Genomic DNA, 16,249 nt, shown 5'->3' on the forward strand with positions numbered 1-16,249 from the left:
GCTTCTAAACTGCATGCACAACCAGAAACAGGGAGGGCTGCTGCTTCCCTGAATCCCAGCTCACAGGTCCAACGCAAGGCAGAACTTTGCTCAGTTCCCAAGAAAGGCTACTTACAGCCACCACCTGCTCTGGTCACGGTCATTGCTGCACACATTGCCTTCTCTAAATGTCATGATGAAACTCTTGAGCTTCAGATTCCTCATTCTGCAGACAAGGACACTGATGCTCACAAGGACCAGTGACTTGTCCAGGGTCACACTAGGAACAAGTGTCAGAGCCAAATTTTGAACCCAGAAGCTTAATGCCAAACTCAAAGCTCTTCTCAGGCACAAGAAGAAGCCCTTCCAGTTAGGAGCCCTGCATCCACCACAGTTGTAAAGCACTTGTGTACCTCTGACCCCTCAGGTTGCCCAGTGTTTCCAGAGTCAAGGGACCTGCCCAGGAAATGAAGAGCAAAGGAACAAGTGTTTTAATCATGCACAATCAACACCTTTCAAAAAGGAATTATACCATAATCCTAGCTCTTTAGGAAGCTGAGGTCTGAAGATTGAGTTCAACAACCCAGGAAGACAAATCTGTGAGACTCTTATTTCCAATTAACAAGCAAAAAGCAGAAGTGGAGGTGTATCTCAAGTGGTAGAGCACCAGCCTTGAATGAAAAAGCCAAGCACAATTATAAGGCCTTGAGTTCAAGCTCTCCATTACAGGTACAAAACAAAAGGGGGGAGAGGGTGGGATACAATCCTACTTCATCCATGTATCTTTTTGACACACAGATCTCTCAAAGCTCTACCAAATAGCTATGGGTCTCCCTAAAATTTTCAAAAGTGTTTGATTTCCACTAAGAACAGCCCAGATCCAGCACATCCCAACCACTACCTCTCTGAGGGCCCCATTCGAGGATGGCCAACAGGTGTGAACACACCTATCATGTTAAATAAAAGATACCACAGGGGCCAATGTCAAACACATTCATCACTGCCAGTCGCAGACCCCAATTCTCCCTCCAAGTTAATTGTTTCAAAATAATAACAACAACTAGCCAACTACTTTAAAAATGGGACTAACAAAGTGACCGGGTCAAAATGGAAACACTGGGTTTCAAAGATGAGTTTAGGTGATTCTGTTCCAAGAAAAGACAGATTGGCTCTCTCTGGCAACCAAGTATGACACAGAAAAAAAAGAGCATGGGAGCCAGGGGGAAAGAAGCCAATGCTATTCCAAAGAGGCACAAATTAAAAACCAATTATGCAAAGCTTGCTAAAAATGTCAGTGGGCTGCCTTTATGTTTCAAGTCTCTAAAACACAAGGAAGCTTAGGCCAATGTTTACCCAGCATGGACACGTTGTCACTGGCTTGAGGCAATGTCCAATGCTCAGCCTAAACAGGGATGAATGTTTCTATCCCATTTATGAATACCTAGAAGGAAACCTACCTGTGGCTGACAGCCTTGCAAGACTGCCTAAGGCCTACAGATTCTAATTCACCACAGATTCCAGTTCAAGAGTGAAGACCCTCAAAATGTTCCAGAGGGCCCTGGAGAAATCCATCCACGGAAAGTCTCCATTCCCCCTAGAGCATCCTTACTCTTTATGTGTCGATGTTGATCTGCTTACCAAGCTGCCCAGCCATGATGGCCTAGCACAACCAGCTTCTCATGGAGAAACCTCCCAGTGCTCCCTGACCAAGATCAATAGCCAGCCATGCTCCCAAAAATAAGTGTGTAATCTCTGAACCTGCTAAGTAAACATAGGTCTCCCCACAACTAGGTCTTGCATTCCAAGGCCCAGCAGGGTGAGCCTCCAGGTCAGGTGGAGCTGCTTAGGGGTGGAGTCCGATAGAAAGTAAAGAGATTGGAGAAAGTTAGAGCATCATTGAAAGGAATGCTGGAAAGGGAAGCAGGGAGAAGCAAGAAAGAAGCAACAGCTCTGAAAGACCCATAACTCGTGACAGAATCCCCAAGTCTAATCACAAAGAACAAGCATCCCCTAGGGCTGCTTAATTTTTTTTCATGGGACTGAACACAACCTCACCTTTTTATATTACATATTGATTTGCTTTTTAAAAAATTTTATTGTTGGCAACATATAGCTCTGAGAGGAAAGATTCCATCTACTTTGTTCACAGCTTCCTTCCTAATGCCTAGCATAGTGCTTACACATAGTAGGTTCTTAGCAGGTTCTTAGTAGGTTCTTAGCAGTCTAGTAGTTGGCCCCAAACCAGTTTATATTATGCAGCAACATCAGCACAAGGTACTTTGGAAATCACAAACCTGTTGCTTAACTCTTCCAATTCCCTTTTACTGAACTGCCATGTATTTGTTGGATGTTTGGAGGTTGCTCAGAAGACCACCAATCTCTGCAAAGGAGGCAGTCCAGAGCCAGCTGACAGTGCTGCCTGCAGCGTCTTGGCCCCCATCTCTTGGGACATGATGAGGCTGCAGAACAACCAGGCTCTAGCTCAGTGGCATTAACAGTATCATGGCATTTAAATAATCAAGTGTCTCCCCAGCCCAATAGAGCTCTGGTTCGATCCCTGAGAGGGAGATAGGAAGGTGGGAAGCTGCAACATTCAAGCTTTGGCTGTGAAGTTGGGCTGCTTGGTTAGCTCCCAGCAGGTGGCCTTGGACTTCTCTTAGCCTTGTGGACCTCATCTGTAATGTGCCTATAATAATGACAATGAGATACAGAAGGTACTGCATCAAGTGGCTAGTACTGTGCCTGGCGCTTAGCTCTGGGCAAGGGAAACATGCTGTTAGGGCAGCAACTTCACCATCACCATCCAAGTCCCGCCCGGCATGACTACCAGCCCCTGTGACCTAGAGTCATATCAAACTTCCTCTTCTTTAACACAGGATTACCTGTCACCAGGACAGAACAAGTAGATGAGATCAAGTCTGGTAAGCACTCAGCCCAGGGCTTGGTACATAGACACTGAATGTTTAATCCATGTGAGCTGGACACCTTGTCATTATTATTATTCAAGAAACTTGTACTACTCTAAAAATGCCAATATGGAAGGAAACTCACCAAAGACAGTTTGCCATATGCCAATGGCCCTTTGGAACATAGCCGCGCCAGCTGCAAAGTTCTTTCCCCACCTACTTTGAGCTTTAGATGCTCCAAGGATGAGTTGGCCCTACTCTTCGGCTGTGACCCAGAGAGCATTTTAGAAGGTGGGTCCTCGGGGCAGGGCTGGCCTTCCCTTGCAAGGCACAGTCTCCATCTCTGCTCCATCTGCCTTCTCACCCCCACAGTGCTCAGTGTGCGAGGACATGCAAAATAGGCCCTAAAAACAGCTTGTTATTTTCACGGCCTAGATGGCACATGTCGGTGGGTGCCTGTGAGGACACAACGTCTCTATCAGGTACAAGGGCATATTCCAGCAGTTTAGGGGGTGGCTGTGAAATATAAAAATACCCAACCCAAATAAAGGCCTTCCTTCTCCTCCCCCCACAAAAAAAGGAAGCTCCTCCCAGGGCCTTTTGGAGAAGAAGGAGAGGCAGAAACTTAGCTGTACAGGCAAATCACACCACCTCATCAACCTGCTCAGGGCCTCGGAGCCCAACAACACTGAAGACTGCTGAGGCTCTCAATGAACAACTCTGCTATAGAACAACCTAGAAACAGATGCTGTCAAGTTAGGGGCCTACAAAGGTAACTTAGCAGAAAGTCAGAACTTTCAAAACAGCACAAAGGCCACTGACAAAGTTAACTCAGAAGAACATAATCACAGTCAACTCTCATCTTGCAAATAGCAGCAAATAAGATGTCCTTAATCAGGTGTCTTGAGCCCAAAGAGCCACAGGAAGGACCAGGCAGTGGAGGTAAACAAAAGCAGCTGGCAGTGACAAAGGAAAAACCAATAGTATAAACAGGACCAAGCCAACAAGGAGTTGTGGAGGCCTATGGCAAACTGGAGAGAGGTGGCCCTTTCTACTCCATGTAGCCCTTGCCTAGCCTTTGCCCTATCTGCGACAGTATGTATATGACTGGATCTCCCCCCACCTTTGTTTGCTTGTTTAACTTCATGCTTGCTCTACCAGGTGAGCCATGCCTCTAGACCCCTATTTTTAACTGCATTTTTAAGAAGTGAAATGTTGGTTCAAGCTGCTTTAAAAACACTGAGAAAAGCCAGGCACCAGTGGCTCACACCTGTAATCCTAGCTACTCAGGAGGTTGAGATCTGAGGATCACAGTTCAAAACTAGCTCACGCAGGAAAGTCCGTGATACTTTATCTCCAATCAACCACCAGAAAACCAGAGTAGTGCTGAGGCTCAAGTATTAGAGCATAGCCTTGAGCTGAATGGCTGAGGGACAGCACCCAGGCCCAGAGTTAAGATCCCATGACCAACCACAACAAAATAAAACAACAAAAAAAACCACCAAGAAAGCCAAATCAAACACATTTCAGAACCTAATCTAGCCTGCAAATGGACACTCTGCCATCCATGGCCAAGCCCCAGAAGCCCTCTTTGCAGTTTTATTATATTTTTAAAAAAACTCATCCTCATGGGGAAAGAAGAAACTGAGCCAAAGCTGCATGGCACAGATAGTCCCTACCTAGATGCCTCTCTCTATCCTGACCTTCAACTCCACTCTAGGGGGCGAGGCGGGGGAGTAGTGTCAAACCTCTGTAGGAGGTCACCTTTGCCTAGAAGCATTTCTACAGACAAAGCCGTTAGTAGTCGACAGGTGGCTGCTATTCACCACTGCCCAGCTTCTTTTCCACCTCCCACTATTGACTCTGTAGTAATGTAGCGAACATCAGATCTCCGAAGAAATGGCCCTTGCTGAGCCAGGCTTTTGCACGAATCACCAGCCTAGATTAAGTGTCTGGGGCTTGCATTACACTCATGCTCAGCTATGCTGAGACTTCTGCATTTTACCAGTCCTCAGGGAAAAGCTACCCTTGTGCACAAAAGGCTCCTGAGACAGCAGGTGCAGGGACCTGAGGCAGGAGATGCTCTGAGGGTTGGTCCTCTGCAAACCCCTTCTCAGGCAGATGATGCTCAGCTCTGGAAGCTGCTTGGGTAAGGGAGGCGACATCAGCCTTTGTCCAAGTTCCCTCCATCAGCACCAGGCTGGGACCAACTGGGGTGGAGGCAATGATATGTGACTAATGACAATAATTTTCAATGATAACTTGATAATTGTCATCCCTTTCTTCATTTTTCAAAACATGCATATTTCCATTATCTCTGCTGATTTCCCAACACTCCCAAGAAACCACCCAGACACTACTCTGCATTGTCATTAGGATCCGAAGCACAGAAAGGTTCAGCCCCCTACCCTGGCCCCATGCTTTTCCATGCATCCCTAGGGAGCTTGTTAAGACAGAGTCTGACTTGCAGGTCACGCATGGGGAGACCCAAGATTCCCCAGTTATGCTGCAGGTCCTCAGACCACACTTAGATCAACAAGGCCAAGCCTCTGTCTCAGGCCAGATTGAGGACCTGAATGAAGCCAGGCATTCTGACCCTCAGGTGGTGCTTGAGGTAATGGCTCACTCACCTCACTTTTCATGGGTTGGGGCCTCTTGCCCAGTTTCACCTCCAGGAAGTGCAAGGGCGCAATCATGGCCCCAATGTTGCGGATGTCGGCGTATTTCAGTTCCTCTGCAGTCAAAGCTGGGCTGGGGAGTCCGGTGAGGGGGCCAAGCCCTGGCAGAGAGCCCGCAGTCACAGAAGGGTCTGGAATCTGCCCAGGCATCATAGCAGGAGGAGTGGTAGGCTGGCCTGGAGTGGGTGGGAAAAGGCAGAATAGAGGTCAGCATGAACTGGCTGGGACCGTTCCCTCCTCTCACCAATGTTCCCAGGGTCCTTTCCCCTCCCAAATGCTCTTCCTGCTCATGCACCCTTCCAGGGATATAGAGAAGCCCATTCTGTGAACTCACATCAATGGTACCCATCTCTGGTATGGGCAGGAGGATTTTCCCTACCCTTTTTTGGTAGTGCTGGGGATCAAACTCAGGGCCTCACACATGCTAGAAGTACTCCAACACTGAATTACATCCCTGACCTATCCTTTTTAAAAAATGTAATTCTCAGTCCAATTATTGGTGACATTTATTCAGCATTGGCTCTGTGCCAGGCCCCAGGGCAATCCATTTGCCCCCATCAGACAGGGCCAGAGCCCCTGGCACAGAGAGAGAAGGCACGGCTTACAATGATCATTTCACATAGTGAAAACTGATGGTCTGGATTGTAATGACAATGAACTACCTCTAAAGGCATTGAATGTAAGGGCAGAATCTCAGGCACCTTAGCACCTGTTTAAGAGGGAGCTATTTTTAGTCTGCCATGGTGTCTCCCCACAGATCACACATCTTATTTGGCATACTTGTGAAACTGCCCTGAGTACAAGATAAAGCACACCTAAGTTAAGAGGTGAGTGAATGTGTGTGTGTGTGTGTGTGTGTGTGTGTGTGTGTGTGTCTGCTGTCTATGAGGAAGTGATGAAGACAAAGGAGATGTAATTATCATATGCTTTCCCAGTGGGGCCCAGTACCAGAAAATTCCTCTAAAGTCTCTAACTCTGCCAGACCCAAGAAGTTTACAAAGGAAGACAGAAAGTACGGTATGGAGGGACATACAGGAGATGGGTCAACCAACACAATCATTGTTTCTTCCCTTTACTGGGGGAAGTCCATAAGAGATGGCCATTTCAAGGCACGGATGGCAGGGAAGAAGCTTATCTGCCAATAGGCAGACACATCTAGTCCTTCAAAGAGTTCCTACTCACTCATCCACGCATCTACCTGTCCATCCATCTACCCACTTACCCATTTACCTACCCATCTACTCATCCATCCTCCTACCACTCATTCACGCCTCCATCTATCTATCTACTTAGCCACCCACCCATCATCCATCTATCCAATTGTTGACCAACTACTTTGAGCCAGTAGGTACTGGGAATGTAAAGATCAGAGATAGACAGCTTTGAGGTGGCCTTGTAGGGAGAATTCCAAATGAGCACAAAACTGCTCATGTGTTCCAGTCCTGGAAAAGAAATTCACCCTCTCTCTTTCCACCTGTCTATATGCCACCATAAAACCAAGACCTCCTCGGTCTCAGAAATCTCCAAAAGAAAGCTTTGGCCTATTCTTCCCTCTTCACCTGTCACTTTTTGTGAAGGATTTATGTGGCAGGACAGGGGTGATGTGAAGTCCACAGAACCACTCTTTTCTGGGCAGAGTTCATGCACTCATATACCCATGCTGTTTGGGGCTGTCCTCATAGGGAAGTGGCCCTGGTGGGTGATCCACAGCCACCCGTCCTCATTTGAGCTCTCAGATTGAGCATTCAAGAGAATGGTCTAATCAGTGAGCCCAGTTTGGCCACCAGCACAAACCACATTCTTCATATTTCACTTTCAGGGGTGAAAACTGGTTCCCTAACCAAGTCTTAAGACTACTACTTAATAGGTTTTACACTGAGGAGAAAAACGTGAGTGATTTGCACCCTCAAACCACAAAGACTTCCACTGGGCACCACTTTGTTTAAAGAAAGGTGCATTCAGACAGCGAACCTGCCATTTCCTCCTCAGTACTGGTGTGGCCTCTAGCCATCAAACCACCTACACCATCTTCTGCACCCCTGTTGGTAGCTGATGTCCTGGGCTTCTTCATCTATGCTCCACCTATTCTGGTCCCCTCAGCCTCTCCTTCCCACCCCTCATCTATCCCTGCCACTTCCTTCCCTCCCCTAGGCTACCCCAGAAAAGGACCTGAGACTCATTCACAGCAACTGATAGTCTCAGAGCTGGGGGACGGGTGGGGGGAGGCGAAGGGCATCATTCATTTGCTCATCTAAACCACATCCTCATTTTGCATGTGAGGAAACAAGCTCAGGGAGGTTCAGTGACTTGCCTATGGTCACACAGCTAGACAAGGACAGATCAAAGCTAGATTCCTACTCCCTGGACTTTAGGACACTACCATTATTATTATTATTATTATTATTATTATTATTATTATTATTATTATATTTCCATTGTTGATAGCTTCAGAAAAAGGCAGAACCTTCCAGTGACCAACTTTCAGGCAGGAACCATGGCTCTACCTACCTCCCATGGAGATCAGCTTTAGAAACAAAGAACCTGAATAACCCTACAGTAGCCTGGAGGGTGGGGAGCCAGACACATGTGGGTGCCACAATACCGGATCTTCCTCTGGGGTGAGGGATATCAGGGCCTACAATGAAGAAAGGGGTTATGCCTGTCACACTAGGCTGCCAATCCAGAGTGCCCTAAGCAAGCTGTCTGTCTCCTTAGCCTCCTCCTGGGAGAACAGGAAAGGGGCTGGTGGCAGACTGTATACTCAGGCAGCAAAGCTGAGCCTGGGCCCAGCCATACTACCACTCAGTAAGTGGAGGGTGATGTCAGATGGCAGTGATGCTAAGTGATCTCTCATGTGACCCCAGTGCCTAGTGTCATTTCATGTTTGTTGAATGAATGAATGAATGATAAAGTCATGACAAAGCAAAATACAGTGAGTGCGTAAAGATCTCCTGTCTTTGGAAATTTAGGGGCTCATTAATGGGCCATAGTTTTACCTCCAGGTTTTTCATTCCCACAGAAGCACCCAAGAGAAACGGTTCAAGGCTTCTATATGTTTTCTGGCCTAAGCCAATCCAAGGGGGGGGGGGGGGAAGGGTCCGGAGAGATGGAAGCCAGACTCTGCTGTGTTCAAGGAATGATAGGCTCTGTTTGCAGCTTCTGTTTATTTTCCTACAGATGGTATAAATGAGGAACTAACAAATGCTCCCAAACTAAAATGAATTTTCTGCTCCTGGGACCCCTCCCCCCCCCATTCCTTGGAAGTAGCCACTGACTAGGAATAGTGGTCCTATAAATGCTTGCCATTCCTGCTCCAGCTCAAAGACAAGCCCCAACCAGGAGTACCAGGCTTTCCTCCCCCCCCCCAAGGGGGCCCCTAACCGCTCAGATACAAACCACAATGTCCTTAACACATGCCATTCCTAAGAGACAGCCCCAGCACTAACATTCACCAGCTAGAAGTCATCCCAGCTGTCCCTGGGGGAGGGGAGAAGGTAGGGAGCTGGTGGGCAGCCTTTCTAATTGGCTCTTCATTAATTGCAAAGAGCTGGCTGACAATCTAAGGCAAAGGCAACTTTGGTGAATTGAAAAATGAAACAATTTGATGTGATTCAGAGATCTATACAGGGTGGAGTGGGGTGGGATGGCAAGGAACCAACAGCGGCCAGGAGGAACTTAGCCACTTGAAGGAAGACACGGGAAAGATGACAAGAGCTGAAATCATCCCCCAGACTGCTTGTTCCACACGGAAACAATTTTGTGGGGAAAAGAGAAGTATACAGGCAAACGCTTTAGGAGATGAACCTGGTTTGTTTGCTATGATTTTACCCTCTTCAAGGCCCAGGCAGTCTGAAAGGCACAAGACACCCTGCACGTCTCCATGAAGAACAGGGATGCATACAGAGCAAGCTCAGAACATGGGCAAAATGTCAACATTGGAGGTGGGGGAGGCCTGTACCTTAAAATACAGGCCTAGAATCTAACACAACTTTGGCAACCTGAGACACTGACCAAGAATAAGGAAGGTTGTCAATGAAAAAAAGCCAGGGAACGCACAATCCTAGATGAGCACTGACAAGCCTGGCATGAAGATGGAACTAAGGGCTCTGAAGGTCACAGGAGACTCTAAGCTGTTGTTGAGCCTAAGATTATAAGTGATTGGAGGCAGTGCCCTGAAAACCAGCCTGAAGAAAATAGGCCAGATGGAGCCAAGGGGAAAGAACTTGACAAAAAGATCTGGTATTTCTGTCTCTCTACTGACTTCCTTGGGGATTTGTAGGGACACAGTTGGGCGCTGCATTGTTCATGCAGAAGAAAAAGGCACAAAGCGTTTCTAGCCCAGAAATATCTACTGACAGATATTAACAGGAAAAGTCATTTCGACTAAAAGACAAAAAGGTAGAGGTAACGTTTGCATTCAGCTTTTTCCCTGTTTTTCTTGTTCATTGTATATGAAGCTATAAAATATGTTGTCTTTGTTTTAATGGGAGTATCTATAACTAACAGCCTTGTTTTGGTAGGTGACACATGCACAATAATCAGCAATTTAATTTACAATAACAAAAGAAAAAGGTTATTAAAAAAATGTCAAGCTAGCTGCTGTTGGCTCACATTTGTAATCCCAGCTATTCAGGAGGCTGAGATTGAGGATCCTGGTTCAAAGCCAGCCTGGTCAGGAAAGTCAGTGAGACTCTTATCTTCAATTAACCACCAGAAAACCAGAAGTGGTGCTGTGGCTCAAAGAAGTAGAGCACTAGTGTTGAACAAAAAAGAGCTCAGAGACAGTGCCCACGCTCTGATTTCAAGCCGCACAAAAGGCCAGGTACTGATTGATTGTACCTATAATCCTAGCTACTCAAGAGGCTGAGATGTTTAGCGCTAGCCCAGGCAGACAAATATGAGAGACTCTTTAACCAGGAAAAAGCTGGAACTGAAGCGGTAGAATGCCAGATATGAACAAAAAAATCTAAGTGAGAGGCCAAGGCCCTGAGTTCAAGCTCTGTTACCAATACAAAGAAAAATGACTAAGAGAAACTGAGGACTTGTATCATAATGTCCTGTCCACAGATAAGAGCGAGTCCATGACATCTGTGAGTCAGCAACTTTCCAGGCAAGCAACCGGCCTGCACTGGCAACAAGAAATGGTGGGAACATGTGTGCACTCAACCCCAGGCTCAAATTTTGGTTCTAAGAGAAAGTAGAGGCAGTGACAACAGGTCACAAGTGAGCAGGTTTACAAGAGTGGGACTGGAAATCAAAAGCAGGGAGTTGGCAACAGAATCAGCAAAAGACGGGGCGGGGGGTGGGGGCACGAGTCTTGGGAGCTGACTCCTGGAAGACTCCTAGGAAAGACAAGGATGCAGAAGACAGAAGTCTACAGAGAGTTGCAGAAAGGTCTCAGACCAGAGCCCACAAAACACAGGACCAACTGCCATGAAGCCCAGACACCTGAACACTAAAAGCCCCTTCTTGCAGTCAAGGAGTCAGATGTGATGATCTCTCTTCTAAGACCTGAATGGTACAGGTCAGCCAGCATCCAAAACACCCAGAGATCCAGGAGGAACAGAACTAGCTAAAAATATGATCAGGCAGCACTGGGGTTTGACTCAAGTGGAAAAGCACCTGCCCTGCAAGCACTAGGCTATGTGACACTGGGCAAGTTCCCTAACCTCTCGGTGCCCCACCTTCCTTAAGGGTAGAGTGATAATGTTATTTGCCCTGCAAGTCTTGCCAGGAGGGTTAACTTTGTTAATTCTTGGAAAGCACCTGGAACAATGCCTGCATGTGGTGAGTGGGAAAGGAATAACACGGTGGGCCTTCCTTCCTGTAGAGACATGAATGTCAGATGACCCCTTGAGATCCCTCCTGGATGCTTCCACCTAACAATGGTTTCCTTTCCTACAGCCATGAAGATGTACCTCCCCAGAGGACTGATTCCCTGCTCTCCCACTTGGCAGCTCAAAACCCCAAGAAGACAGAGCCATCTTGCATCCTGCCAGTTAACTGCAGAATAAAAACACTGATTACTGGGTCAGATGGGTACAAAGGCAACAAGGATGCATGGCTTGGCTTGTCATCTGCACTTTGCCTCAGTTTCTCCTAAGATTCCTGGCACCTTGCAGGCCAAAATGCAGAGCATAGCTCATTGACAACACATGGCCATCAGACTAAGAGGGCCAGTGTCCTTCAATCTGCAGCCTCCCTGTACTGCTTGACATAGGGTCACTCTTAGGGCCTTCATAAAAAGATGAGGGGCAGCCGGGCGCTGGTGGCTCACGCCTGTAATCCTAGCTACTCAGGAGGCTGAGATCTGAGGATCTCGGTTCAAAGCCAGCCCGGGCAGGAGAGACCGTGAAACTCCTATCTCCAATAAACCACCAGAAAACCGGAAGTGGCGCTGTAGCTCAAGTGGTAGAGCGCTCACCTTGAGCTGAAGAGCTAATGGACAGCGCTCAGGCCCAGAGTTCAAGCCCACGACCGACAAAAAAAAAAAAGATGAGGGGCAGGTGGTAGGATCAGGAGAAGCCACAGCATACTGGCAGGTATGATCTCTGCATAACTCTCCCAGTCATATAAGAACCTGGAACTGTCCCCCAGTAGATTCCTGCTCTTTTCTGAAAACGAGGGGAAAAAAAAAAAAAAGCTTCCCAGAGAACCCTGCCTGCAAGCACAGACTTGTGTAGGTGCTCAATAAATGCTATTCCTGCCAGGAATCACATCAAGGAAAGGCACTGCTATTGGACAAGCTTTTTCTCCTCTCTTCCCACCTCACCTCAGCCCTGCCCCTTGGGGATACACAGCACTCAGGCTGTATGATGGCTGCATGGGTCCTTTTTAAAAACACTACTGTCCAGCTAAAGCTTTGGAAATGGAGCTCTGCTACCTAATCCCATGGGCTGTGACACAAAAACAGACTTAACAGAATGCAAACCGGTGGGCTCTGGCTGGGCCTCCCACAGCCAGCAGTAAGTGCAAGGAAACAGACTGAAAATTCCAAGCCTGGGTCACTAAGACATTTGTCTCTGCTGAGTTTGTAGAGGCCAAATTCCCCCCCACACCCCCCACACACAACATGCACTCACACATATGCACACACACACAGGCACACGGAGCTTGGCAGCTCTGGAGTTCCAGAGCTGGTAACACAAGCCATGGAACTGACTGCCAAGACAAGCAACAGAAGGAGCCAGGCCCAGTTTCATTGGCCACCATACGCTGCATATGGCCCGGGACGAAGCCAAAACAGTGTTCTCACCCTCCTCAAAGGCATAGGAGACCCTCTGTTTTCAAACACACCTCCACAGAGCCTTAATTAAAGGAAAATGGAAAAATAATGTGCCTGCTGCTCTCCTCCTGCCTATAGAGGGATTTGCACACACATACCCATGCACACTCACTCTATTTTTCTCTTCCTCCCATTTTGGTTTCAAACATAATTCATTCACATTGGGGGTGGGGGGGGGGGCGGGGGAAGCACACTGCATCCTGTAGCAGAAAAGAATGTAGCTTGCCCTCAGCCCAGGCTGGTGGTTCAGGCAGAGCTGAGGCTGAATGAATACAGAGGAGACCAGACTAGAATCTGTGTTGGGCCTTTCCTTTCCAATGTGGAGCCTGAAACAGAGATGAGGGTGTGTGGAAGGGAGGCAAGGAGGAAGGTTAGGAGGGAGAGAAGAGAAATACAAAGAAAATTATAACCCAAGTAATCCCACGACAAGGCCCAGAGAGCCTAGCCCTGTGGAGAATTCTGCAGGTTGACAAAGGTACCCACTTATCGCCAACAGGTGGGGAACACAAAAGACCCAGAGAGACAGGAGGCATGTGCCCTGGTGGCTGCAAAAGCTGGCAGTAGATGAGACTCTTTCCAGAGAACAGAGCCACCACTATAGACATGTTTCTTTGAAGGTGGCTGCAACCAAACTAGATAAAACCAGAGGCTTCCATACCCAGGCCTTCCTGTTGTCCTTTAAATCGCACAGCACCCAGCTCTTCAGGAAGACTCTAGGCTGCCTGCTCCTCTGAATCACAGCCAAAGTGCAGGGGGAACAGAAGAGTCTTTGACAAATCTGTTCTCCCTGCTTTAAGTGAAACAAATTCATGAGAATAGGTTTTGCTTCTCTTCCCTGGAACTTCCCTAGTAAAAAAAATCCGAACCACACTCACACCTGATACCTGCTTAAACTCTCCCCTAGAAACCTGCAAAGATAAGCCTTCCGTGCAAGCTGTGGCCAGATTTGCTGGAAAGACAGTGGGAGCTTTTGGGAGAGAGGTGGTTTTTAAACCCCTTCAGGGAAGAGAGATTGGGGGGCGGGGAGAGTAAGCACAGTTCCCAGCAGGCCTTAAAGGACAAACAGGTACCCACACAAGGTTCAGACTTCCAGTTTCTCATGCATCTCAACATAAAACCCTGGGGAGAATGGACCAAGATTTAATACCGAATATGTGCACCCACCCAGTGCAAACCCTTTTAAGACCCAGACCTGAGCATCTGCCCTGCACACGGGTCGGTGCCTGGATTCCTGTGGGGAGGGTAACATGCTGGGCAAGGCTGAGCAATCCTGCATCTGGTCAGCTCAGGCCCCTTTGCACCAGCCCCTCCATCTATGTCCCCACGGATGGCCCTTCCATCCCAGCAAAAGAGCCAAGGCCTTCAGTGCTTCCGAGCTCCTTCAGGATCCATGCAAAACCTGGCTGTGACCCCGGGGCTCAGGGGGCCAGAAGGAAGGCCCAGCCACCCTGGCCGAGACAGGCAGAAGGGGGGCTTCTCAACTGGGCTGGTTTACCTAGAGAAGCCAGCTTACCTCCTTATGTAACCCGGTGCGGGAGATCGGGGAGTCCGAAGAGGACCCGGGCCACCCCCAAAGCCCTCTCCTCACCCAGACACCCAAGCAGCAGCCCCGAGGGAAGCCTCTCCGTTGGGAGGAAGCCCGGAGCCTTCCTCCACGCGCTCCTCCGGGTCCTGCGGGAGCCCGGCTTCCTCCCCGCCGGGGAGGTGGCGGGAGGGGCAGGGGGACGACCTGTCATCCTCCCTCAGTCCCTCGGCTCCTGGTCTGTGGGACAGTTTTCTCCCCACTCACCCCGCCTTCCCCGCCGCCCTGGGAGACACCCCCAGCAGACGGCCCGGAGGAGGAGAGCGCGGGAGCCAGGAGGAGGGGGCGCCTGGGCCGCCCCCCCCCCGCCCTTTCCCCGGGTCAGCCCCGGAAGCCGCCCGGCTGCAAGCTCGGATCCCAGGGCTGCGGGAAGCTCCCGGTGGGCTGCGTACCGGGGTTCGCCGCGCCCGCGCGGCGGTGGCCGCCCCAGGTGCCCGCGCGCCCCGCCCCGCCGCGCCCCGCCCCGCGCACCCACCGTGCAGAAGCCGCGGGCGGAGGCGGCGCCCCCGGGGCCGGGGGTCGGCTGCAGGCGCCGTGCCCACGCCGCACCGCTGCCACCCGGCCGCGGAGCTCCGCCCGGTGCCCAGGCCCGGCCCGGCCCGGGAGCCGCCGCGGCGCCAGCCCCGCCGCCGCCGCCGCCGCGTCCGCGTCCGCCGCCGCCAGCGCCCCCCGTCGCGGCCGCCGAGCGTCCCTCCCGCAGGCTGTGCCGGGCGGCGGGACGGGTTGCATCAGCCCCGGCTATATAGCGGCCCCTGGGCGGCGGGGAGGGGTCGGGAATGCGGAACCCGCGGGGCTGCCAGCTCCCGACGTCAGAGGGGGACGGAGAGGAAGGGAAGGAGGGGACGCGGGAGGAGGGGGTGTGGATCCGGCGCTCCGCACCCACTGACCTTCACCTCCCCCGCCGCCTCCCGCGCCCTCCTCCCGCCGCCGCGCGCGCGCGCTCCTCGGCCCGCAGGAGCGGCCTGGGCCCCGCCGCGCCGGCCCGGCTTCCAGCGCCGCCCGGGGCGCTCCCACCCCGCGCCTCAGGAGCGCGCGCGAGGAGAAAGCGGGACGCGGGAGCGGTTATGTAAGAGCATCCCCGCACCCCGCCGCCCGCACCCGCCGCGCCCGAGACCCAGCGCGGCCGCGGCGCCCCGGGCAGAGGGTGGCGATGGGACAGGTCCAGGGCCCCTGCGGGCACCGCCTGTGTGGACCCATCCCGCTCCCTCCTGGGAGCTCCCATGTGGAGACGGAGCCCCGAGGATGTGGTCTTGCAAGCCTGCTTTATTTTTCCATGGAGCAGCAAGAGCAAGAGGATTAAGGCGCCGGGGTTACCTGGACGCCCACGGGCCACCGCAGTGCTCCTCAGCGCTGAGCCTGCCCGCTGCGCAGCCTGGGGCTGACGCTGTGGCTGACCCAGTTTGACCCTAGGTTTGGCCCTAAGTGTTCACTGATCGGGGAGTGTGCCCACCAGGGAGCCCTTTCCTTCCTAGTAGGATTTGCATAGTTAGCCCCCCTCCCACCTCTCAGCCTCCTAGAGGGAAAGATGGACCTGTGACATCCCCGTGCCCTCCAGGCTTCAAAGACTGGCACACAGAGCCCTCAACGTGGCACCGGCGATGCTGGCACAACCACGTTGGCATCTGCAGACCCCATAGGGTGAAAGGTAGTCCCCTACCTTTCTGCCTAGACCTGCTAGGGGTGAGGATGTTTATATTCTGTAACTTTCAGCCTTCTCAGAGACATGTCAGGTAAGAAAAGGAAGTGAAAGAAAAAGTTCATGCCGCCTTGGAGTGCAGATGGACTGAAGAAAGCTGAGAGAGAGAGAGAGAGAAAGCGA

The 16,249-nt window shown here is 50.6% G+C and overlaps 1 protein-coding gene across 2 annotated transcripts in view; it reads right to left on the minus strand.

Moving 5' to 3' along the window:
• Positions 1-14,986, minus strand: part of Jdp2 (Jun dimerization protein 2) — a 40,695-nt gene extending 25,709 nt beyond the window's left edge. The window contains exons 1-2 of one of the 2 annotated variants that reach the window (XM_070029661.1): positions 14,906-14,986; positions 5,516-5,739 (exon numbers count right to left, since the gene is read on the minus strand). In XM_070029661.1, the coding sequence (XP_069885762.1) occupies positions 5,516-5,716 (201 nt within the window). In that variant the 5' untranslated portion in view covers positions 5,717-5,739; positions 14,906-14,986. Of the gene's footprint in view, positions 1-5,515; positions 5,740-14,361; positions 14,566-14,905 lie in introns of those variants that run through there. The other variant, XM_070029671.1, reaches the window with a different exon arrangement.
• Between the last annotated feature and the right edge of the window lie 1,263 nt (positions 14,987-16,249).

This window comes from Dipodomys merriami, unplaced genomic scaffold (genome assembly GCF_024711535.1).
Source record: "Dipodomys merriami isolate MVZ:Mamm:240054 unplaced genomic scaffold, mDipMer1.0.p SCAF_1, whole genome shotgun sequence".
Lineage (NCBI taxonomy): Eukaryota > Metazoa > Chordata > Mammalia > Rodentia > Heteromyidae > Dipodomys > Dipodomys merriami.